Below are 24,768 nucleotides of genomic sequence, written 5' to 3'. Positions count from 1 at the left end.
CCCGAGGCCTATCGTGCGGAAGCAGTCCGATAGAGATTAGAGGCATCACAAGAACGGAGACGTCCATAATATGCGAAACCAAGCAATGAGTATGGATGAAGTGGCGCGAGACGTCAGGAGTGCGTGGTGCTTGATTGGCGTGACGACAGCGTGCGTGGTGTTTGCGGCGACAACAGCGGCGGGCCGACAACAGCGGCGTGTGACAGCAGCAGAGTGGTGACAGTAGCACCTACACATGCCCTCTATTGCCGCATCGGAATCAGAGCCGGACGCCATGCCCTCTCCGCTGAAGCGGAACCAGACCCAGACATTGCTTGGGCGTCACATTGTTATCGTTGAAACTGAGAAATCGAATGAGAGTACTCCTTTTATATCCACAGGTGGGCTGTGCTGCACATATATCGAGTCGGGGTGTGGTTTTGGATGGGGTTTTATACCGGAAATGGGGTGGGTATTCAAGTTCGGGGGTTTAAAGGGCTGGGGAAGGGGATGAGGGTCGAGGAATGCTAAGGGCTATGGATAGGAATCTTCGTAGATAGATAAGTGCGCAGGTGAAGCAAATCAGATTCCGAAACGCCTACAAATCAAGCGGCACAGGGGAAGATGTCCTCGCAAAGGTTATAAAAGGACCAAGGTCAGCCCCAGCATCAGGGCTTGCGCCTTGACCCAGGATGGTTTGTTCGCCAGTCATGACGACGGTCTCTATTGGGAATCGTTGATCCGGAACACCTTGGAGACTTCGAGATACACTCGTATGATACAAGGTCATTCTTGGCATTTAAAATCGACACTTGGCACTATATCGACAGCACATGCCATTATTAATCACTGACAAGTGTAATCGCCATCTCATCGGTCCGATGTGGCAAAACAACACCTGTGCGGCCAACGTCATTGTTTTCGCTGCTCTCAAAACGGGTAGTGCTCCGTGGGCGTGCTGGACGCGATGACAGTGTATGTGTGGTGTTTGCATTAATAGCTGCGCCGTGATGACTACAGCAGCGAGGTGACAGCAGCGGTAGTATGGTGACAGCGGCGTGGTGACAGCAGCAACGCACGGCAACAGCACCCTGCCATGCCGTCTCTCTGATCCAGAACGAGAGCGTAGGTGAGCTAGAAAGTTGCTTCTATCTTGATAAGTGCGTTTGACTGCACATCTGTCATATCGTTGCTCTGATTTCTAGATCAAGTTGTTGTTGGAGAGACCGGGGTCGCTGATAGTGTCTTTTAAGGGGTCGGGAATTGATGACTGGCGATTATCGGGGCATGAATGCAGAAGCGGTGTGTGGGATATATGGGCACTTTGTGGAGGGTGAGGCGTGATGATTAATGTCATTGGACGGTTCTGAGACCGACGGAAAACCAGTGGAGGTTTGGCTTGGGAAATGAGAAATAAAAGGGTGGGTTTTGGGTTGGGATTTTACGGATATCACCCGTCATAGCGTAGCAACTCGTATCCAAGCCAAATCTGCATCTCCAACTGCCACCAAGATCAGCCTATAAATCGAAGACTGAAAGTGTCATGGCCAAAACACAGAAGAACCAGCACTAGCGCCAGCACCAGTCCAGACTGCCGAATGCGCCCTGAGAGGCTTGGAAAACGCGTCCAGAAAGATGTCGAGAACTATTCCTATCAAGGGTGTGCCAGACATATCTTTGAGAAAGCTGTGGTGGCAGGTAGTTGTGGTGACAAGAAAATGCAGTGACAGGAATATATGGTCAGTGACGAGAATATGTGGCGGCAGGAAGAGGTGGTGGCAGTTCTCTGTACTTTGAGGTTGTATCTGATCTTTCAAAGCTCGGAGCGAGCTCCCATGATACAAATAAAAGTATAGTATATGTTCACGGTAATAAATCAAACGTAGATGGGTCTCGACCCTTTCTTAAATACCAAAACTACTTAGACTGCAAGCTTCTTCCTCATCGCAAGGATCCTCTCAGTCCCCTTGCTAAAATAATGAGACAGCTTCCCATTCGCCAACGCTGCAACAAGCGCATTCACAATCGCCCTCGCCCTGCGTTGCATTCCTCCCGGACGCAAGAATAATATCCATCCCCGCCACAGCCGCCAGCACCCCACGCTCCGCATCATTCCCAAACGCCTTCAAGCTCCCCGCTTCAATCGCATCCGTGATCGTCACCCCCTTAAACCCAAGCCTTTGCCTCAGCTCCTCCTGAACCGACGGCACGCTCAACCCCGCCGGCAACTTCGCTTCAAGATCTGGGTAAAGCGCCCAAGACGCCATCACCATGTCGGCACCCGCCGCAATAGCACCCTTATACGGCGCTTCATCCACATTCCGCATCTCATCCAGCGCCAGCGTGATAGTAACGGGCTTAACATCCGTATTCGCGTCCTTCGCCGCTGAGCCCAGGCCGGGGAAATGCTTTGCTGCTGCAAGCACGCCAGCCGCCTGCTGGGAGGTAATAAACGCCGGGCCGCACGTGTTCACCAGCGCAGGCGTATTCCCAAACCCCTCCCATACGCATCGGTAAAATCCCCCACCACACGGAAGACATCCACCACTGGCGCCAGGTTGCCTTTGAACTGCTCGCCTTCAGCGCGCTCGCTGCGTCCTTCCCTGCCTACGTAGCGGCGGCAGCTGGGTTAGCTGACTGCCCGATCTGCTTTGCGGATGACATAGGGCCGCCGGGAATACGGCGGACTTGGCCGCCCTCCTGGTCGGTGACGATGAGGAGGGGGTGGCCGTCGTAGGCGGGGCTCTGGGCGTAGGCGGTTTGGAAGCTGGCGACGACAGTGGGGAGGTTGGCGTCAACGTTCTCGCCGAAGAGGATTATACCGCCGACTTTGCCTTGGCGGGTGAGAGAGAGGAGGGAGGCGGGGGGGGTGAGGCCGGGGGAGGAGTGGATGACGTGGCGGGCGGCGAGGAGGGTGTTGGAGGCGGTTGTCTGCTGTGACGAGGAGGGCGGTTGCCAGTAGGGAATATATGGAGGACTTCATATTGAAATGGGGGCAGTGTTTCCAGTAGTATTGCCCGTATACGGGAGGCTCTCGTATACGGGCCCGTATTATACTTAAGTATTCATACGACCCGTATCATAACACCTCTCCGCCGCTAGTATTATACTTAAGTATTGCTGGCCATACTTCAGTGTTATACTGGCAATACTTAAGTATTTCACGTGATCCTTTCACAATTTTCAGGTCGTCATGAAAACTCTTCATTCTATCCTTACGTCTTCAGCCTACATCATGGCTTCTGAACCTTCTGATATTGTATCTACTATCGAAAGTGAACAATTTAATCAGTTTGAACAGGATACTACAACCTCATCAACTATTGGCTGCTCTATTCCGTCCCAATCTACCTCCCGTACTACGTCAAAGGTAGCTAAGCTACGCACATCACCGATATGGGACTTTACAAAAGTAGGACGTTATGAAATAACCTTCAATATCTACGGCAAGGAGTCCTGGTGTTGCAAGTTCTGTTCTAAGGAGTATACTGTTGGTGGGGGCACTAATATCATCATCAAGCACTTAAAGGAGCGCCATTCCATTGACTTGAAAACACCACAAGAGCAACGCATTGATGGATATCAATCCACAATAGCTGTAGCCTTTGCCAGGCCACACACAATCAATCATAAACGCCGTAGACTCAACGATGTCACTGCTGTTAGGCCTTTAGATCCACATGTTCTTGAAGATCTCTATGTGCGCTGGATAGTAGCATGTGGAATTGCATTCCGAATGGTTTCAATCCCCGAGTTCCGCACGTAAGTAGTATTACCTTTCATGATTTAAGGCTTTTATTAATATATATATAGCATGCTTAACTATTTAAATCCAGCCATCAATGAATGGCTGCCTCATAGCTCGACAACAATTCACGATTGGGTCCTTCGTAAATATACAGAAGAGAAGGTCATCATTCGACAGGCTGTTCAAGCTGCCCTTACAAATATACACTTTACAGTGGACTTATGGACTTCTCCAAATTCCCTTGCAATCCTCGGCATTGTCGCTCACTATATATCAGCAACTGGTAATCTAGATAACTCTGTTCTTGCACTACGAGAAGTTAATGGCGAGCATTCTGGTGAGAACCAAGCTGTGGAAATTCTTGATGTTATCAACAACTATGGCATTGCTTCAAAAGTTGGTTATTTTGTAATGGACAATGCAACAAATAATGATACAATGATCAAGGAGCTTTCGAAAAAGCTGAAAGAGGAGCATGAGATAATATGGGACCCTAGGCGACATATATTACGGTGTAACGGCCATGTGATCAACCTCGCTGTTCAAGCCTTTCTCTTTGCAAGTGATAAGGAGGACCTCTCACAGGATAATAATACGGAGCTATTGTCGTCGCCGACAGAAATAGAGATGGAGCAGTGGAGAAAGAAAGGTCCACTTGTGTCATACTGACATTCGTTGCACTCAGTTTGCTATCAAACTCAAGAGCAAACTTAGAAATCTCCTCCTCAAACCTACAAGTCACCATACATATCTTGGCTTATCACACCAACAACAGAAGCAATACTACTCAACGATTGCTGCAAACTCTTCTACTACATCTGTTTATGCTACATACATCACGGCATATCATTTGAACACTCATTGAACAAGTTATTAAGAAAATCTCCTCCTTAAGGGGGTGGGCCAATACTACCACATGGCATATATCTACCAACTAGAGGCCTAGGAACATGAACGATAGCTCTAGAAGCTTCTACAACCCTCTATGATTCATTACACGTCATCGCTCCTTAGTTACCCACAAGATTGGTTAAGTTATGACATAATTTATCTATAGGTACTCTGACCTTGGACCTCCTTTTCACTTCCTATAGGCTAGGAACCCAAGAGATGGTTCTATGGGATTCTCTTACGTTCACTACATGATTAGCAAGCTAGTTGTGGGTCGCACTTGATTTCTAATACATTTACCAAGCCTGGTTAGTCATGGAAAGTCATGGAAAATGAGAGAACTACACTCCTTTGGCATAAATAGGATTGCCCTTTCCTTAAGAAAGGGCAAGCAGGCAATACAGTAAATCGACTATCACATACTTCCCCGTCTTTTACAAGCTTCCAAGCATTCATCTTGTTACTCCTTGTTTCTGAAAAGTCAGTGAGGTGTTAACCTCTGACTTACCCCTGAGTTCCCAGACTCAACATTTGTTGCAACTTGTCTGAACAACTTCACTACATCACACACCTGATTGCTGCGTTGTGGAATAGTCTAAGCTACAACCCTTTGGCTCTGTTTCCTAAGACAGTGTGTTGTCTTAGTAAAATCATCCCTTCCTTGGGTGGCTAGATTCTCACATCTGGTGCACCCACCATTACAACTTGGTAAACTACATAACATTGTAGTTTATATCCAACGCAGCCCACAACGTATCGCCAGCTTTAAGTTGATGAGCAATAACCTATGTTTGTTGAGAGATAATTCAACATGTTGGAATAGCTGGTATTCAATGCTACAACGGGCGCTACGGGTACAACATGCTATAGAACTGTTCTGCGTAAAATTCAAGGAGAATGAGAATGACCTCCGTAAGTACATATTTATGTCTCAACTATTCTGAATACGCTGCAGTAACAGCACATTGGATCTCTGATAAGTGGCAGTTACGATGTACAGTCTCAGATGTTATTGAGCTACAAGAGCCAATCCATTCTGGTGTGGGTGCACCAGATGTGAGAATCTAGCCACCCAAGGAAGGGATGATTTTACTAAGACAACACACTGTCTTAGGAAACAGAGTTGAGTTGCTAGAACTTGTATTTTCTATGAATTTCCGAGGGTGTTCGAAGTTGACTTAGTTCTTCTTTAAGTTTCCATGAGATTCTGAAATTTTCCGATGCGTTCCAAAGGGTTCTGAGTATTTTTTTTTTTTGTTTTTTTTTCAAGAAGGCCGTTTCGAAGACGCCGAAGGAGCTGAGGTTGGAAAACTTTGGGAAGATTACCAAATATGGTGAAGCCCAAGATCCGAAGTGTGACTGATGTAAAGCGAGGCCAAAGACGAGTGATTGCATCACTTGGTCTGGCCATACATCATTGAAGTGTGCTTGGTGTATCAAACAAGCTCATTCCTATTCTTTCACTATTTCGAAGGAGGCGAAGTAGGCAAAGGAGGCAAAGGAGGCAAAGGAGGCAAAGGAGGCAAAGGAGGCAAAGGGGAATGAAGTGAAGGCAAAGGAGACAAAGGAACTAAAGAGGGTAGCAGGGTCCTTATATCGAGTCGAAGAGAGTGAGGATGAAGAAATCGAAGGTGAAGTTGAAGGAGTTGAAGATGAGGGCGCTGAAGATGAAGTCGAAGAGGTCGAAGATGAAGAGGTCGAAGAGGAGATTGAAGATGAAGGGGACAAGGTTGGGGATGAAGATATTGGGCCAGCTGGAGCTGCTCCAGTTGAGGTGATGTTAGTGGCCCGAAGACCGAAGCGAGCGATTTCTAAAGACACACCCTCTGAAGCTTCCACAACTAAGAGGACTAAGGGTGGATTCATCTTCCAGCTGGAACAAGCAAAGGCTAGAAGTGCTGATAATTCGAATCTCATCGAAGCACTCCAAAGAGTGGAGGTGCTTGAGAGCAGGCTGGGAGAGAAACTCAAGGAGGTCAAGGCTGTAGTTGAGGAACTCAAGGAGGTCAAAACTGATATTCCAATTGAGTTCAAGAAGCTCCAAGGGCTTCTGAATAGGTTGCATAAAGCTGCATGAACAGATGTCATAGGAGTGAGTTGAAGGTCGAAGTGCGAAGGTCGAGGGAGTTTGGAGTTATGCTTTATAAAATATAAAACCCAAAAACACTAGAAAATCAAAAAATTAAAGGGGAACCCTCTTGGGGGTTCTCTGAACCAAACAACAATTTTTTATGCAATTGAATGTTGTGACTTGTAGCTCTGTAAAAGGTCTTGTGCATGTTCGAAGTTCGAAGCAGGTTCCCAGGTGTTTTCTAGTTCTGAAAACCCAAGCCATTTAACAAGGTATCTAGTTCGATTTCCAGTTCCTTTATGTCTTCGGATAGCTTCGACTTCCCATTGATGTTCTCCTTCTACCTCTACAGGTGAAGGTTCTTGAACCGAAGGTCGAATCAAATTAGGATGAACTTTCTCAAGGAGTGAGACATGGAACACATTGTGTATGTTCATAGTCAAAGGCAGCTCTAGCTTGTATGCATTCTTTGGGATTACTTGTAGGATCTTGAAGGGCCCAAGTTTCTTGTGGTCTAGTTTATTCGAAGGTCGAGTTGTCTTAATATGCTTTCGAAGCAAGTATACATAGTCTCCAGTTTCGAAGACAGGCGAAGCCAGCACCCTCCTATTAAAGGCAGATGCCTGAGAGTCTTGAGCTCTAAGCAACTCAGTTTTGAGGTACTTGTGTAGACTTTGAAGAAAGAGGTGATGTTCCGAAGCAGCAGGACTTCTCTCTGAAGTCAAGCTCGAAGTGATCCAACGGGGGTTGTAGCCCGAATTAACGAAGAAGGGTGTTTCTCTAGTAGTAGCTGAAGTCGAATCATTGTAGGCAAATTCTGCAAAGCACAGAAGGTCTGCCCAGTTATCCTGAGGGTAATTAACATACATCCGAAGGTATTGTTCAAGGATCGAATTGAGTATCTCAGTCTGACCATCAGTCTGGGGATGGAATGCAGTAGAGAGTTTCTGTATTATCTGGAGCAGCTTTGCAAGTTCTCTGAAGAAAGCCGAAGTGAAAAGCGAGCCTCTATCTGAGACTATATCAAAAGGTAAGCCATGAAGCTTAAATATGAATTCGAAGAAGATTCGAGCGAATTGCATAGCATCCATAGATTCATTGAAAGGAACAAAGTGTGCCATTTTTGAAAACCTGTCCACAAATACAATGATGGAGTCAAAGGTTTTCCCATAAAGCGAAGATGTCGAAGGGGGTAGTTTGACAATTAAGTCTCCTGAAATCGAAGTCCATGGTCTTAGTGGCACAGGTAGTGATTGAAGTTGTCCATAAGGTTTATGTCTTGCAGGCTTATTCAAGTTGCACTGTATGCAACTTCGAATATAGTCTTCGAGGTATTGCCGAAGCTTAGGCCAATAATAAACTCGAGTTATTGAAGCGAAGGTCTTTGCGAAGCCAAAATGTCCAGAGGCTGGATGATCATGATGTAGCCTTATGATCCGAAGTCGAAGGGGTTTGTCTTGTGGTATGTATAATAATCCATTGCATAATAGTAGGTTTGTTGAAGATAGTGAGTATGAGCGAAGCTGTGCAGGTTTACTGAAATCTAAGGCTCGAAGCGAAGTGATTGTGTTTCTAGCAAACACATCATGGGTTGAAGCAGACCGAATCTGGTCCTCGAGAGTGGGTTCACCTCCTACTGATGTCGAAGCAACCATTTGCTGAGTCTTTAGTAGAGGTGGGGATCGAAGGTTCTGAAGCCATATAGTCTGATCTTCGAGAGAGATCATCGGCTCGAGCATTCGAAGCACCAGACACATGCTTAATAACAAAATCATAAGAACTGAGTAGTTCTGACCACCTAGCTTGCCTAGGGTTTAACTTTTTCAAAGTTGTAAATGTTGTCAAGTTGCTGTGGTCTGTGAAGATGGTAATTCGGTGGTTCGCACCTTCGAGGTAGGGTCTCCATTCTCGAAGCGAAGCAACAATTGCAAGCATCTCCTTATCAAAGATTTCATAATTTCTCTCAGCAGGCTGTAAACTTCTAGAGAAGAAGGCAACAGGTTGAAGTTTTCCTTTCCCATTCTTCTGCAATAGGATTCCAGCTATTGCTCTGTCTGAGGAATCTGTTTCCAAAAATGCAGGTTGGTCTGGGTCAAAGTGTCGAAGTAGTCCGAGTTTGAATGAAGCTTTTAAATTGTTGAATGAGTCTTCTTGAAGTAATGTCCACTTGAAGGGCCCATTCTTCAGAAGCAAGAGGTGAAGTCCCGAAGCAAGTCCTGAGAAGTCATGAATAAATCTTCTGTAGAAGTTGGCTAATCCTAGGAAGGATTGAATTTCCTTAACACTCGAAGGTTGAGGCCATGAAGCAATGGAGTCTGTTTTAGACTTGTCCATTGAGATGCCATCTGCTGATATGACAAAACCCAAGAAATCTGTTGAAGTGGTGTGGAATTCACACTTTTCAAGCTTAACATACAAGCTTGCCTTAGCTAGAGCATCTAGCACCTGGCATACATGATTCTTATGCTGAGCTTCGGAATCTGAAAAGACCAGAATGTCATCTAAGTAGACAACCACAGAGATGTCCAAGTAAGGTCGAAGCACATCATTGACTAGAGCCTGAAATGAAGCAGGTGCATTGACAAGACCGAAGGGCATGACTTGGTATTTGAAGTGCCCATACCGAGTTCTGAATGCAGTTTTCCATTCATCCCCAGAAGTAATTCGAAGGAGGTTATAAGCTCCTCAAAGATCGAGTTTTGTAAATATCTTAGCTGTCCGAAGCCGATCAAGAAGTTCCCCAATTAGAGGTAAAGCATATCTGTTCTTTACAGTAATAGCATTCAAGCCTCTGTAGTCTACACAAAGTCGAAGTGAACCATCTTTCTTCTTCACAAACAAGATGGGTGCCCCAGCTGGGCTAGTCGAAGGTCGAATGAAACCACTTAGAAGGTTCTCATTAATATATTCTCGAAGTACTCGAAGTTCAGGTTCTGAAAGACCATAGATTGGTCCAAATGGTGGCATGGTGTTTTCTGCTAAAGGTATTTCATGGTCATAGGGTTTATGAGCTGGCAGCTTCTTAGCCTTTTGCTCATCAAATAGGTCGAAGTACCGAAGTAGACTTTGGGAATATCTATATTCATGTCTTTACTCGAAGTTGAAGGTGAACCAGTATTTGCTCCCTCAGCTGAGGCTAGAGCACTGTGTTCCGAAGGTGACAGCATAGTGTCCGAAGGTGACAGCATAGTGTCCAAAGTTGACAGCATAGTGTCCAAAGTTGACATCACTGCGTCCGAAGTCAAAGTTTGAGTACAATCTTTATACAAACTACCGTTTATGGTGTTCTGAGATTCTCGAAGTGGCATGTCAATGCCCGAAGGTTCTCGAAGTGGCATAGCCATGCCCAAAGGTTCTCGAAGTGGCATGTCAATGACCGAAGGTTCTCGAAGTGGCATAGCAATGCCCGAAGGTTCTCGAAGTGGCATAGCAATGCCTGAAATTTCATCCTGAGCCATATCTAGAGCTGAGGATTCTGAAGTCAAGGTGTCTGAGATGTATATAGCAAAACATGCTTGAATGTCATGGGAGTTATAAGCTTTTTCAAATTCCAAAGCAGAGACTTTGGCAATGTTGATAGCCCTAGAACTTGAAGGTGAACTCGAAATTGATTTTGCGAAGCAGTTTTCCTTGCAGTATTCTGAATCTAATTTTAAGTTGAAGTTCTCCCAGTCTATGACTGGGGCATGTTTCTGAAGCCATGGCATCCCTAATATAATGGGGTATGTCATGGGAATTATGTCGAAGGCAAGTTTTTCTGAATGGGTTGCAGAGTTGCGAAGTGTCGAAGCTCGAATCTGAGTGTCTAAAGTTGAAGTGGTGTGGCTAACGAAGCCCGAAGAGATGGGTGTTCCATCTATTAAAAATAGTTGTTGAGGTACTGCTTTCCGAAGCAGTCGGATGTTCTTTAAGGAAGCAAAGTCCTTACTCATAAAGTTACCAGTAGCTCCAGAGTCAATCATAGCTATGGTCCGAAGGGTGAAAGTCGAGATGTGAAGTCCAAGGGATATAACAAAATGTTTAGATTGGTTGCCACTAATTGCTGTTTTCGAAGCAGACAAGGAGAGGCCAAGTGAGGTTCCAGAGGTCGAAGGGTTGAACATATCCAAGTTTTGGTCAGTCAAAGCTTGGTGAGTTGTTAACCTTGGTGAGGGACTCAAACAGGGTTCTAGTTTTGCCGAGTCTCTTCGTTTTTCGAAGACCCAAGTTCATAGTCATAGGCATGGGAATCCTCAGTCTGGAGGAATTCTGAAGGGATTGAAGCAGAGACTGAGTTCTTCTGCCTAGCAAGGTTACATTGCTTGACTTGGTGGCCAGCTAGGCCACAATAGAGGCAAAGTTTATTTTCGAACCTATAAGTTCGTTCTTCGAGAGTTAGCTTTCCTGAAGCTCCTTGAGAATTCGAAGTTGCTCTATTTGTTGTCCTAGGAGGTGGGTTGCTAGGCTTGTTGAAGGTAGATGTTTTTGAAGACATTGAAGCATCTAAGTCCATAGGTTCAGGAGTAAATCGAGGCCGAGGGGGAATGAAGGGTTGCGAAGATCGACCGAAGTTGCGTTCGCGCCTTCGTTCGAAAAGTCGATTATCAATCTTAATGGATTTCTCAATGAGGTCATTCAAAGTTGAAGGCTTCTCATCTCTGGCAAGTTCATCCTTGAGGTTGTCTTTCAAACCATTATAATAAAAGAAGATTAGGGTCTCTTTGTCCCATTGAAGGTGAGAGACTATCCTTTGAAACTCAGTAGTGTAGAATGAAGCCGAAGTTGTTTGTCGAAGGGCTTTGAGTTGCCTCTCAGCAGTTGCAACTTCATCAATGTCACTGAAGGTAGCTCAAAGCGAAGTTCGAAATTCGAGGTAAGTTGTAACCACATTTCCAGGCAGTTCCTCTAAGGATCCAGAAGCATGTTCTGTGAGAATTCGAAGTTGAGGTTCGAACCAGTGAAAGGCTGAGTCTCGAAGGAAAGAGGCTGCAAAGAAGATTTTATCTCTATCTGAAGAGAATTGCGAAGGTCGAAGTGTATAGTAGATATCCAGTTGGCTCAGGAACGAAGTCACTTTATTTCTAGTGCCAGAAAAGGTGTCAGGTTGATTAACCTTTGGTTCCGAAGGTCGAACTGTTGTAGGGGTTTCTGAAGAGGTAAAAGTGGTTTGCTGATGGGACTGTATTTCTTGAAGTGTGGCTCCCATAGTTTCCACCATATTCTGAAGCCTCAGAATCTCTTGCTCAGCAGCAGAGTATTGGGGTTGATTCTCTTGGTTCATGTTTCTGAAGGTGGGAGACGTCGAAGTTGAAGAAGATATAGAGTATGTGATTTGAAGCTGGAACTTTGAGCTAGCAAAGTGTAAGGACAGTTCGAACCGAGGCTGACCTTCAAGTCTGCAGAAGTATCCGAAGTATAATGTGAAGACTTCAATACTCGAAGCAGTAGGACAAGGTATAGTAGTTCAGGCTCCAAAGCATATACTTTATACCACAGGGGTCAAGTGGTGAGACTAACAGGTTGGCCAAGTGGTTCGACTCGAGTAAGGGAATGCAAAGTAAGTCGAAGCAGGAGGAATTGCAAGAAGGCCAAGTAGTATATAATTTGCTAGCTAAAGATCAATAAGAGACATAAGCAATAAGTGCTTATATAACAGTAAAAATCCCTAGTGCCAAATAAGTGAAGGCACTAATTAACCGAACCCTAGCTAAGCGAGCCCTAGTGCAGCAAGCCAATAACAAGAGCCTAAGCCAGTAGTCAACATTTGGGCTGATCTAGGTCAGCAAGTGAAGCGAAGTGAGCGAAGTGAGCGAAGCAGGTGAAGTGAATGACATAGTGAAATAAGTACTAGAGACTAAAGCGAATCGAAGGGTCATGACACAAATATCGAAGGAGTGTCATGACACTATTCCACAACGCGCAATCAGGTGTATGATATAGTGGAGTGGTTTAGACAAGTTGTAACAAATGTTGAGTCTGAGAACTCAGGGATAAGGGATAAGTCAGAGGTTAGCACCTCACTAACTTTTCAAAAACAAGGAGTAACAAGATCAATGCTTGGAAGCTTGGAAAAGACGTGGAAGTATGTGATAGTCGATTTACTGTATTGTCTATGCTGCTGTAATTCAAGTTGTAACCTTGCTTTATGAATGCAAAATATCCGTTGCAAGTCTCTTGCAATTGTCGTCCGTCCAATTACAAGTGTTGTTGGATTTAAATGGCTAACAAGCTGCTGGAAGGATAGACTCTCAGATGTCCGCAATGGTAGGTTATTAGACACAATAAATGAAAGTAGAAGCTCTCTAAATTTTGACGAATTTGGTGCATGGCTAGGTACTTTGTGAGGCTGAAAAAATGTAGCTGTAGTTGAAGAAGAAGGCTGTGTATCTCCGTCTTGAACATGCTTTTTCCTATATTGTGCATGTATTGCTGGATGTTGTGTCTTTAAATGCTTCCAAAGATTACTTGTTGTCTGCATCTTTGTAGGTTGTGATGGTGTATATGTGCAATGTGGCTGCAAGCACTTAAATGATATTCTTAAAGGCGCATTATCAAGAATAGTACGAGAGTATAGACCCTTTGCAAAGAGGATTGAGTCAGAATCTGGTAACAGTTGGTCTTGAGGCTGTACAGGCATGCGTACAAGTGGTAGGGGCAAGAGTGGATCTTGAGAGGCATTTTAATATTCAAGTCATTGAAAGCTTCACTTTGCCTATGCTATAATTCTGTCTACGTCCTTACCCCGCTCTCTTGACTGTCTTGGCAACTACTCAAGTACTACTCGAGTAGTTCAGATTTCTTTGAGTCGAGTAGTACTCGGGCAACACTGATGTTTCTACAAATATCAACCATAGAACAAAAAGCCGTCACACTCTACAAGTTGGTGGAGCTTTAACTGCATCACAAGCCCATACTGCAATTCGATTAAAGGAGAAGAAGGAAGTTGACAAGCAAGCAAAGCAAGTAGCAAGCATAGCAAGGTCAGAAGCTATTCAAGCCCAGAAGGAATTACACAAAGCTGGAATTAAGGCACAGAAGAGAGAGAGAGAGAAAGAAGGAGATCAAAAGGCTTACCCGAGCAAAAGAGTTTATCCCAATTGAGGTCTTTACTCTAATCCCTGATCCAGAGGCAGAAGTAGAGGTAGAGGTGGAGGCAGAAAGCAATGGGCACGGAGAATCAGATAGTGATGAGTCAGAAGTTCCGTTTATATTAAATTGAATAAAGTACCTTATACTATATATTACTATACATAAATACTTGCTTTAATTTAAAGTGGTAGGTTTAGCGAGTCAAGACATCTTGCTTCCCACAAGACAACTTGCTTATTCCGACTGGGAGCGAAGCGACCAGGTGGATCCGACGATTAGTGAAAGCCCTAGACAAGCGAAAGCCTCACTTAGATGTGCTAACGTGACAACTACATAAAACACTACATTTCTCCACTATAAATGATGTACTAGAAAAATGATGAAAGAGCCGTTATTTCAGCCCTCCAAGCTATGAAATCCAACCCAAAGCTAAGCGCAAGAGCTGTAGAGGAGCTCTATAAAGTTAACTATGAGAAGCTCTGACACTAGAACTGTGGTATACCTACACGACATGATATTCCAGCCAATTCACAGAAATTGACAAACCTAGAGGAGTCAGTTCTTGTTCAAAACATACTCGACCTAGCTGCTAAAGGATTTCCTCTGCAGATGGATATGGCAAATCGACTACTTGAATCACGTGACGCGCCAAACGTCAGTGTAATGGTGGGTGCACCAGATGTGAGAATCTAGCCACCCAAGGAAGGGATGATTTTACTAAGACAACACACTGTCTTAGGAAACAGAGCCAAAGGGTCATAGCTTAGACTATTCCACAACGAAGCAATCAGGTGTATCATGTAGTGGAGTGGTTTAGACAAGTTGTAACAAATGTTGAGTCTGAGAACTCAGGGATAAGGGATAAGTCAGAGGTTAGCACCTCACTGACTTTTCAGAAACAAGGAGTAACAAGATCAATGCTTGGAAGCTTGGAAAATGTAAGGATGCCTTCTCATCTCTCATTCTAGGGAGTAGACTCCAGGTAGCCGCGGGGTCACGTGTGATCATTTGGGTGGCCTAACCGAGTCGGAACCGAGTCGGATGGGTTTCGGATACTTGAGAAAATCGACTGACGGGGTTCCCCATCATCTTTTTTGTATCCTTCGTAGTAGACCTATAGGATAGCATCCGTTTAGCCTCTGACTCGCACTCTCATATGCTATTACTGTGAGCTGGGTGCCCTGTGTCCTTACAGAAAAGACGTGGAAGTATGTGATAGTCGATTTACTGTATTGTCTGCTTGCCCTTTCTTAAGGAAAGGGCAATCCTATTTATGCTAAAGGAGTGTAGTTCTCTCATTTTCCAAGACTTTCCAAGACTAACCAGGCTTGGTAACTGTAGTCGACGTAAGAGAATCCCATAGAACCATCTCCTAGGTTCATAGCCTATAGGAAGTGAAAGGAGGTCCAAGGTCAGAGTACCCCTATAGACAGATTATGTCATAACTTAACCAATCTTGTGGGTAACTAAGGAGTGATGATGTGTAATTAATCATAGAGGGTTGTAGAAGCTTTTGGAGCTATCGTTCATGTTCCTAGGCCTCTAGTTGATAGAGATATGTCATGTGTAGTATTAGCCCAGTAACTAAGGAGTGATGTCATGTAATGAATCATAGAGGGTTGTAGAGATATGCTATGTGGTCATATCGGCCCAGTAACTAAGGAGCAATGACGTGTAATTAATCATAGAGGGTTGTAGCAATCGTTGAGTAATATTGCTCTTGTTGTTGGTCTGACAAGCCAAAATATGTATAGTGACTTGTAGGTTTGGGGAGGAGATTTCTAAGTTTGCTCTTGAGTTTGATAGCAAACTGAGTGCAACGAATGTCAGTATGGCATGAATACCTTGCAGGGCAGTTAATAGCTGTTACAGATGACTATGGTATTACTCCTGCAGTTTTTACTATCACTCGTGATAACGCTTCTGCAAACACTACCATGCTCTCAGAATATGAGAACTTAGCATGCAAGAACAAAACTACATTACAGCAACCATGGGCATATACAACAAAAGAAGGCGATGTCAGATGTATTGGGCACATTATAAACCTTGCTGTTCAAGCTGCTTTAACATCGTTAAAGGCAGTACCAGCAGATGAGCCAAACGCATACCGCCTTGAGTATGGAGCTGCCCGAGTTTCATCACTACCAGAAAATGAGTCAGTAGCTGTTCTTAGCAAACTTTGGCGTCATATATATGTGTTTCGCAACCGACGACAATGGAAGGATGCCTTAAAAAAGCAATGTGAAGCTGCAAATATTGAGTTTAAGCAGCTTAGCCTTGATATGCCAGTACGATGGAGCTCAACATATTATATGCTTCATTTAGCGTTAAGATTACAAGGTACAATAACAGCTCTCTGTGCATCTCAACAGCTTGATTTAAGTATGAAAGATATAGCTTTAACAGCAAAAGATTGGCAAACGATGAAGGCATTATTAAATTTTTTCTATATCTTTATATGCCCAACAGAGAAGCTACAAGGCTCTTCTTATCCTACTTTAAATTATGCTGTTATACAGTATATGAGAATGACGCAAAAGCTTGAAGTCTTTAAAGCTGGATATACAGAGAATAGCACAATATACGATGCTTGTTTAGCAGCATTAAAAAAGCTTAATGAGTATTATACACTTGCAACAAATCAACAGTGGAGTCATTCAACTATAGCTACAATATGTGACCCACATTATAACTTTAACGTATTTGATATTATTTGGCCAAAAAGCATTCAAGACATGCGAAAAAAGCGGGCAAAAGCACAATGGCAAGACTGTTATTATAAATATTCAGGCAAGGCATTAGACATCCAAGCAGCAAAGGTTATGGAAAGTATACAAGATGAGGAATTAGAAGATGAGAATTCTAAGAAGACAGAGTCTGATTCTGTATATATCTCACAACGGCAGCCAGATTAGATCCAGAATGGAAGCGCTGGATGAACAAGCCAACTCTTGGACCTAAAATTGATATACTCAAGTTTTGGGCAAGTAAGCAATACCAATATCCAATACTTGCCGCAATTGCCAAAGATCATTTAGCAATTCCTGCTACATCAGCGGAATCTGAGCGAGTGTTTAGTGTTGGTGGCGATATTATTACAAAGAAATGGAACAGATTAGCACCATCTACACTATGATATCTTATATGTCTTAGGAATTGGGGCGTGGTATCAGCAGGTGAGGATTCAGAGGAAGATGAGGATGCATAGTTACTGTATTTCCATAGTCTATATAGCTATCAATCATGTTTTCATTTTTATACTCGAGCCCAAAAAACAGTACTCTACTCGAAGATCTCTGAGTAGTACTCTGAGTAGTACTCAGGCAACACTGAGAAACATGTGTAATGGTGGGGTTTCACACTGCATTTAACATGCAATGACAGAAAGCAACATTTAAGGAGGCTTCCGAGGCGCAGGACTTCTCCCATTCAACCCTTAGAGTGTGATCTCTACACTTGATCTTAGGTTTCAGACACTAACACCTCCAACTACCTGCCTAAATACCGCTCAACCTTGGGTTTCCCAGACACTAAACAACCTAGTTGAAGCTATGTCACAGTCTACATTTATTAAAACTCGGATTTCACGCCATCAAAATAGCTCTCCAACCTCAATATATGCAGCTGTCGACCAGTTTACAAAGGGTGCATCGCAAATAATGCATCAATTAGCGTTGTTGAAAGCAGAGAACCAAAACCTACGACAGGCAAATGAAGTGCTAAGCAAGCGTAGGAGAGCTAGAAAAACACGACTACAGCAAGGAGGATCACTTAGTCAACAAGGGGCGTAGGATGAGAGGGATGTTGTGCAGCAGGTAGAGCAGGAAATAAAGGCAAGTAGTGGTCGGAAGCCAAGGAAAGAAACACGTGCACGTTGCTGTGGCAAGTGTGGTGGGACTAAGCACAATGCGCACACTTGTCAGATTGTAATAGACACGTCTGAGGAAGAGGACTCCGGGTAGTTTCAATTGATCTCTAGTGTTGTGGTGGATCTATCGCAATTATTGTCGCGTCGGCACATCTAAGTGAGGCTTTCGCTCGTCTGGGGCTTTCGCTATATACTATTTTAGTATACAGATTATGTCAGAAGCGTCTTCGTATAGTAACACTGATTGGCTGTCAGAATATTACCTTCCAGAAATACTACTAGTATGGGCTTGGCGGTAAAATATCATACTATGTCCTAGCCTCATTATTAGCTACGTAAGACAGTGTGGGTCAGTCTAAGACCCTTTTATACGATTAATCCTCTCTAATGGTCACGAAAAAAGGGCTGGCCCCCGTTAGGTACGGTGGTGGAATCATAAATGACCCAAGGCGACCCTAAATAGGAGATTCAGCGGGCCCTAATGTGAAACTCGGCGGGGCCCTTGGCCTCGTGTTGGCTTCATTATGGGGCGATGTGGGTGGCGATGGCCACACTTGCATCGAAGCTGCAGTTTTTGACGATAAGTCTTTCCCTCTCTAGTCTGGGAGGCGGATCCGGCACGTTTACGGGTTTCACTGGAGACGGCACTAACCTATATTCGTGCCCTCTGTCCCCATTGTCGCGCGTTCAACGGCCAATTTATATTCAACGAGGGGTTGTGGAGCGAAATAGCACTGCCAAGGCATCCACATCGGGCGACAACATAGCTTTCAGACTTGAGAGTATCGCCGTCGCTATACGCGTTCTCAACCAACTTTAATCGTACCCGTTGAGCATTTATTGGATTATACCATGCCCGACAGTGGGCCTCGCGTGTCTTACCATGGTTACGTCCGTTACTCCCTTAGAGTTGCTATAATCATCCTCCCGCTCTTACACGCAAGTCTCGACTCCAGTGTCACTCCCGTCCGCATATAATTCTGCTTCGCTGCAAACTGAGTAGTGTCCCAATGATTACCATCAACAATCGGGCGTTGTGACACACTAGCCGTCATGTCAGAAAGCGACAGATGGGACGAAGACTTTATATCAAACCCCCATCCATCTCTCCGCTAAAGCCGGACCATCTACGCATGCGATATTTCAACAATGACGGCGACGCTAGCTGATCGAGGTCCTCAAGTGAGTGCTGTGGCTGGTTTGTTCTTCGCTCTCAGCACGATTGGGGTTATTCTACGGTGCTACTGTAGGGCGGTCGTTGTCGGGGCCTTTGGCCTGGACGATTGGTTCGCTGTCATTGCGTGGGTAAGTTATATCGCCGCCGATTTACCTGTACAAATCGAAATACTGACCATAAACTCCAGATATCCTTCACTTTCTTTTGCTCATTTGCTATTACTGGCGTGCATTACGGAACCGGACGACATGTTGCAGACATCCCACTAGAAGACATCCCAGTTGTGTTCAAAGTAAGAACCACCTGTCTCAAGCCAGCTCGAACAGAACTGACCGCATCCAGTGGTGGTGGGCATGTGAACCTGTCTACGTCCTGTCCAACATGGCGCTCAAGCTCAGCATCAGCATTTTCTTACTACGCCTCGCCGTCACCCAGGCTTCCCGGATAATCATCTACGTCATCATAGGTGTCGTCGAAGCCTACAGCGCCTTCTACTTCCTCCTATCCGTCCTGCAATGCCGCCCTTCCTCATACTTCTGGACGCGGTACGCGGGCGGAACAGGAACCTGTGTCAATCCGAAAATCACCATTGATGCGACCTACGCCTATTCCGCCATCTCTTGTGTGGCAGATTGGGGACTGGGTCTCATGCCCATCCTCCTGATCTGGCACATCCAAATGGACATGCGCACCAAGATGTCCGTTGCTGCTATTCTCTCCGTCGGCGCTATGTACGTCCCCCCGGAGCCCACCGTCCCCTACCCCTTAAACCCACAGACCACTAACCCCCTCCCAGCTCCTCGACCGCAACAATCATCCGCATCCCCTTCATCAAGGACCTCGCCAACGTCCAAGATTTCCTCTACGTCACCACCGACGTCGCCATCTGGTCCACCATCGAAACTGGCATCGGCATCACCGCCTCCGCGGCCGCGACCCTGCGCCCACTCTTCAAGAGCAGCCACCTAGCGGGCAACTCGGGCTATGTCCAGAATAAGGCGTCCGGGGGGGAGACGTTTGGGATGCGGAATAATGCGGGCAAGGCGCCGGGGACGGGACTGACGACGCTGATTGAGGCTCATGCGGATGCGGATGAGAGGGGGGAGGCGAGGTGGGGGAAGTTTGAGGGGGCTGGGTGGGATAGTCAGAGTAAGTTGAAGGGAGGGAGTGATGAGGCGGAGTGGAAGTGGGGGATTATGAAGACGACTGGGACGACACAGACAGAGCTTTAAGGGGGGTTATGTGGCACCACTGTATTACCTCTTGATCGGAGTGTTGATTTCAGGGTGATTTTAAGGGATGGTGGGAGTTGGGATGATACACAAGCATTGAGGATTTTTTGGTCTTGGGATATACCTTTGTTGCGGGCTAGACCGAAGGGATGCAAATTGGAGTTCAGGATATATATTCAAGATATACAAGCACAACACCCTATTTCGCAGTCAACCCCTGTCTCGAAGCTACGCAGTTTACATCGTCTATATCATCTCCATCCCACCTCGAGATATCGTAGCACCAACGTCAATGAACTAACAATCTCAATTTTCTCGAGCTAAATACTAGAATAGTGACCGCCCATTCTAATGACAACCACAAGATACAAACGACGCATACCCAGAGAGCTATGGGTTGCGGGCAACCCACTTTTACTCACATAATGAATAACAGCAAGTTTTAATTATAGTTATAAGAGAATACGGCGCCAAAATAATGACGGTGAAGCGGGGAGTGACGGCAGTTCGTGGTAGCGACGAGAATGCGGTAGTGACGAGAAGGTAGCGGTGACGAGAAGGCAGCGGTGGCATATATCTATTCTATTGGGGCCATATAGGTGAACTCTGTACTGAACGGTATTCCAGTTCTCATGTCGCATTGATCGAGGCAAATTAACCACGCAATACTCTGTAGTCTGTTTTCCCAAGCAACAAATCCAAGGGAGAGTGGATTGAGAACCCTGTTTCTTCTTCCTCTTCCTTTTCTACTTCTACTTCTTCAACTGCCCACTTGCAGCCGCTTATTAAATGTGAAATCCGAAAAATATATATATATATATATATATATATATATAAATTTGAAGTGTTTTAAATCTGCCGGTCGTCTCATGGAACCAAGGCATCACTGTCCACTTCTACGTCTGTACGTATGCATACCGCCCCTATAGGACCCATCTGTCCTTAGGTTTTGGCACCGTCCTTCGACTGCCCTCTCTAGTCGTAGCCTGCCCTATGCCCTCCGTACATTTAATCCTTCAACGCCAACTCCTCATTTACAACCGCGGATCCTTATCGTTTTCTGTCTTTTAGATGGTTTGGGCTCAGCGTTTGACGATGGTGATGATATCTTCATCCCCGAGCTCGTGGCTCAGACCGACGCGCTGGGGCTGGTGCTTGACGGACTTGCCGTAAACGATCGCTGAGCGGAAGTCGTCGACGATGGTTTTGTGGATGGCGTTACACTAGGTGGAACGTTAGTGTCGTGTGCACGGTGGAGAGCTGAGTGAAAGGGGTAGCAAAAAAGGGGAGGGTAAAATGGAGGGAGAAAGGGAACTCACGAAATCTTCGACGGTGCAGCGTGTGGAGCGCAGAACGACTGGAGATGAGTAATCGGGCAGCTTGCCCTTCGGCTTGGTGTATACGCGGACTAGCTTTAGCTTCTCCCACATCTGCTCCATGAGCTCGTCGACATTCCAGCCGTGCTCGGAACTAATCGGGCAAGCGTTTGGAATCCGGTACAGCAAGTCCAGCTCCTCGATACTGATGGCATCAATCTTGTTCAGTGCGTATATAACAGGGATGTAACTCCGGCTCTTCGCCTCGAGCACATCAATCAAGTCGTCGATGGTGGCGTCGCAGCGAATGGCGATATCTGCGCTGCTAATCTTGTACTCCTGCATGACGGCACGGATCTCATCATGGTCGATGTGCGACAGCGGGACGGTGTTGGTGATGCTCAGTCCACCCTTATCCTTCTTCTTGAAGACGATATTCGGCGGCGACTTGTTGACACGGATCCCGAAGCCCTCCAGTTCCGCTTCGATGACCTTCTTGTCCGTCAACGGCTTATTCACGTCCAGCACGATAAAAATCAAATGGCACGTCTTCGCCACGGCGATAACCTGTCGTCCACGACCCTTTCCGTCCTTCGCTCCCTCAATAATACCGGGTAAATCCAACATCTGAATCTTCGCACCGTTGTACTCCACCTGACCAGGAACCGTTGTGAGCGTTGTGAACTCGTATGCCGCAGCCTCGGAATGTTGACCAGTCAGCCGACTCATCAGTGTACTCTTTCCTACGGAGGGGAAGCCGATGAAGCCCACGGAGGCGACACCTGTGCGCGCAACGTCGAAGCCTGCCCCGCCACCACCACCGCTAGATGAAGGAGTGAGGAGCTCGCGCTTGAGTTTCGCAAGTTTGGCTTTAAGTTGACCAAGATGGAAGGAGGTGTTCTTGTTCTTTTGGGTCTTGGCCATCTGCGGGGCCTGTTAGATTTTACCATTGGGGGATTGTGGGTGGGGGTTTGCGGACCTCCTCCTCGATGTGCTTGATCTGTTCCACGGTGTTAGCTACGTTCGTCTATGAGGGCGGCAATGGCGGCGCATACCTTATCTACTGTGGTCGACATGATTGCTGTTGTATCTCTTGTCAAATGCCCCCTTGCTAAAGTTGTTTCGTGGTTTCCCACGGTGTTGTCGTTGCGCAAACTGGTATCAAATGCAGATATGGCAGTTTGGGTTGTGGCGGGGAAATAAATTCAAGAATGGGTACGGATCAAATATTTGCCGCTCCGACCGTAAATATATAAGGCCGCCTGGCATGTTTATCAAACACGACCGAACAAATTGATGAATGTGCCAGAGGTGCTCTAACGCGCAAAGATGGATCCCGTACAGGTTTTGCGAAATTTCTATCTTCTTGCGTCTACACTGCTTGTGTCATTCAACGTTGTGCCGTCTTTGCAACAGCGATTCTTGAAATATGGCGCCCGAGCCACCAAAGAGAAGGACGAGCATGGCAAGCCTATCGAGGAGCCCGAGTCCAACAGTCGATTGTCACAGTTGATGGACTTGCTGGCATCATTTGGTGTACCTCACTCGTGGTTTACTCACTTCTACATAGCCTCAGTGGCGTCGTCCGTATTCTGGGCGATACAGGTTGCCTGCAAGGGATTTGTTTTCAGATTCCTAGCAGAGCTGCACTTAGACAACTCTGTCAATGAGCCGTCCATGGCGATCGATCAGGTGGTTCTAGTTTGGGCACTCATGGCCATCCAAGGCTGCCGCAGATTGTATGAATGCATTACCCTCACTAAGCCGACTACATCCAAAATGGGCGCTGCGGCATATTTACTTGGACTTGTTTTTTATTTGGCTATGGGAGTGGTTGTCTGGGTAGAAGGAATACGTAAGAAAGACGCCTGTCTGCCCCATAATATTTATTTGCTGATTGTAAAAGCTTCTATACTTGCCAATGACATCTCATTCCAATCTTTGGCCATCATGATTCAGCCTTCCGTCAAGACTGTCATCGGCGTGCCTCTCTTCCTCCTCGGCTCAATAGCCCAGAACACGTGCCACACCTATCTCGCAAGTCTTAAGAAGTACTCTCTGCCCGAGGAAGGATTATTCCGTGGCATCATCTCGCCGCATTATACGAGCGAATGTGTGATATACCTTGGACTCGCAATCGCCGGAGCACCCCCAGGTCAACCTTTGAATAAAACCATTGCTACCGTGGTCTTCTTCGAGGCTATCAACTTGGGCATCACCGCGGAGTCCACTAGAGCATGGTACAGCGAGAAGTTTGGAGCGAAGAGCATTGACGGTAGATGGAGAATCTTCCCCTACGTTTATTGAGTGCACGACATATAGGCAATGACTTCGGATGCCATATACACACACAAGAGACCTGGATGGAAGGGTATGCTGCTCAGTCGCGAAACTGATATCTGAAGAGATCAAGCCTTTGTGCCAAACAACCTACGGCCCAGCTTTGACACCTTCAGCACATCCCGATATGTGAGGCTCGTACGAGTTTGTCGTTCGTTTACGCCGTCTTTCAGAAGGTCTGGATGCCCTAGCAGATCCCAGTTCGCAACCGTCTCAGAATTAAGATTTGTGTCCGCTGTCACATCGGCAATTCCGTGCAGATAATTTGTGTACATCTCCCCCGCTGTGATTAACAAACTCCTCGGCTCCTGTAGGATCTTCCACCGTGGCCCGCTCTCAGTGCCGCCATGCTCATTGCTACCGTAGATGTCAAGACAGAGACTTGCGCCCAGGCTAACAGTGCAAACAACGGGATGATAGGCAGAGCCGTCTTTGTGTGGCATGATGCCTTGTCCTGGACGGTATTCGTTGATTAATACGTGATTCGGTGCTTTGTGAGGGCTATCGGAGAACATATTCAGGCTTGGATCATCGGCATTCACTGGTAGAGAGAGGATTCGTGGAATTATCGGGGTGATGAGCCATGATGGCAGGGGAGACTCCAGTAGAGTGTTGTTTGCCAGATCGGACGGCCATGTCTGCAGTCGTCGATGAGTGAGCGTCTTCCATCGAGGCTTCGGAGCTGTTGCTATCTTCGAATGATCAGTGGTGGCCTTCGGGTAACTCTTAATATCATACTCACTTTCTCAAGAATGGCAGCTTCTTCTGCTTTGGTTATGAAATCAGTAACATAGCACACTGCGCCGGGTAGAGACTTGACTGTTGCCTCTTCAAGGCTGATTGGGAGACCAGTTAGAGGAGAGTTGAGTGAGCTCATAGCAAAAAGGTGATAGATCAATCAAGGAGAGATCTGTAGTGTGGGGAAGAAGTGATAGATTGACACAGCATGCCGCCTCAGCGGAGCTAGTTTATTGGGAAGCTAGCACAAAGAGCGACGCCGATGATTGTGAATCTGTTACTGGTTGAAGCTACTGTGGCCAACAGACAATAAGGTTTGCGTCAACCGTCAAGCTTT

General features: G+C 46.0%; 7 protein-coding genes across 7 annotated transcripts; 3 read left to right on the top strand and 4 right to left on the bottom strand.

The window, feature by feature from the left end:
* Positions 1-1,949: 1,949 nt before the first annotated feature.
* On the bottom strand, positions 1,950-2,306 carry VC83_05448 (uncharacterized protein; the record flags this gene model as incomplete). The annotated part of the gene is made up of 1 exon (XM_024469070.1): positions 1,950-2,306. One exon carries the CDS (start codon positions 2,304-2,306, stop codon positions 1,950-1,952), a length of 357 nt encoding a protein of 118 aa, XP_024323289.1.
* Positions 2,307-5,949: 3,643 nt separating this feature from the next.
* VC83_05447 (uncharacterized protein) lies at positions 5,950-6,777 on the top strand (the record flags this gene model as incomplete). Its single annotated transcript, XM_024469069.1, has 2 exons — positions 5,950-5,982; positions 6,105-6,777. 2 exons carry the CDS (start codon positions 5,950-5,952, stop codon positions 6,693-6,695), a joined length of 624 nt encoding a protein of 207 aa, XP_024323395.1. The 3' UTR covers positions 6,696-6,777.
* Positions 6,778-9,815: 3,038 nt separating this feature from the next.
* On the bottom strand, positions 9,816-10,396 carry VC83_05446 (uncharacterized protein; the record flags this gene model as incomplete). The annotated part of the gene is made up of 2 exons (XM_024469068.1): positions 9,816-9,918; positions 9,957-10,396. The coding sequence occupies 2 exons, from the start codon at positions 10,394-10,396 to the stop codon at positions 9,816-9,818; spliced, it is 543 nt and encodes a 180-aa protein (XP_024323394.1).
* A 7,929-nt stretch (positions 10,397-18,325) lies between these two features.
* VC83_05445 (uncharacterized protein) lies at positions 18,326-19,909 on the top strand. The gene is made up of 3 exons (XM_024469067.1): positions 18,326-18,933; positions 18,993-19,097; positions 19,148-19,909. Exons 1-3 carry the CDS (start codon positions 18,778-18,780, stop codon positions 19,772-19,774), a joined length of 888 nt encoding a protein of 295 aa, XP_024323397.1. The 5' UTR covers positions 18,326-18,777; the 3' UTR covers positions 19,775-19,909.
* A 39-nt stretch (positions 19,910-19,948) lies between these two features.
* On the bottom strand, positions 19,949-22,513 carry RBG1 (GTP-binding protein rbg1). Its single transcript, XM_024469066.1, has 4 exons — positions 22,409-22,513; positions 22,333-22,353; positions 21,357-22,277; positions 19,949-21,260 (listed from the first exon to the last, which is right to left on the bottom strand). The coding sequence occupies exons 1-4, from the start codon at positions 22,427-22,429 to the stop codon at positions 21,120-21,122; spliced, it is 1,104 nt and encodes a 367-aa protein (XP_024323396.1). The 5' UTR covers positions 22,430-22,513; the 3' UTR covers positions 19,949-21,119.
* A 169-nt stretch (positions 22,514-22,682) lies between these two features.
* Positions 22,683-23,660, top strand: VC83_05443 (uncharacterized protein; the record flags this gene model as incomplete). Its single annotated transcript, XM_024469065.1, has 2 exons — positions 22,683-23,208; positions 23,260-23,660. 2 exons carry the CDS (start codon positions 22,683-22,685, stop codon positions 23,658-23,660), a joined length of 927 nt encoding a protein of 308 aa, XP_024323399.1.
* Positions 23,661-23,761: 101 nt separating this feature from the next.
* VC83_05442 (uncharacterized protein) lies at positions 23,762-24,570 on the bottom strand (the record flags this gene model as incomplete). The annotated part of the gene is made up of 2 exons (XM_024469064.1): positions 23,762-24,385; positions 24,436-24,570. 2 exons carry the CDS (start codon positions 24,568-24,570, stop codon positions 23,762-23,764), a joined length of 759 nt encoding a protein of 252 aa, XP_024323398.1.
* Between the last annotated feature and the right edge of the window lie 198 nt (positions 24,571-24,768).

This window comes from Pseudogymnoascus destructans (genome assembly GCF_001641265.1).
Source record: "Pseudogymnoascus destructans isolate 20631-21 unplaced genomic scaffold scaffold_13, whole genome shotgun sequence".
NCBI classification, from domain to species: Eukaryota; Fungi; Ascomycota; class Leotiomycetes; order Thelebolales; family Thelebolaceae; genus Pseudogymnoascus; species Pseudogymnoascus destructans.
Note: the sequence above shows the minus strand (reverse complement) of the source record. Positions and strands in the feature narration are given on the sequence as shown.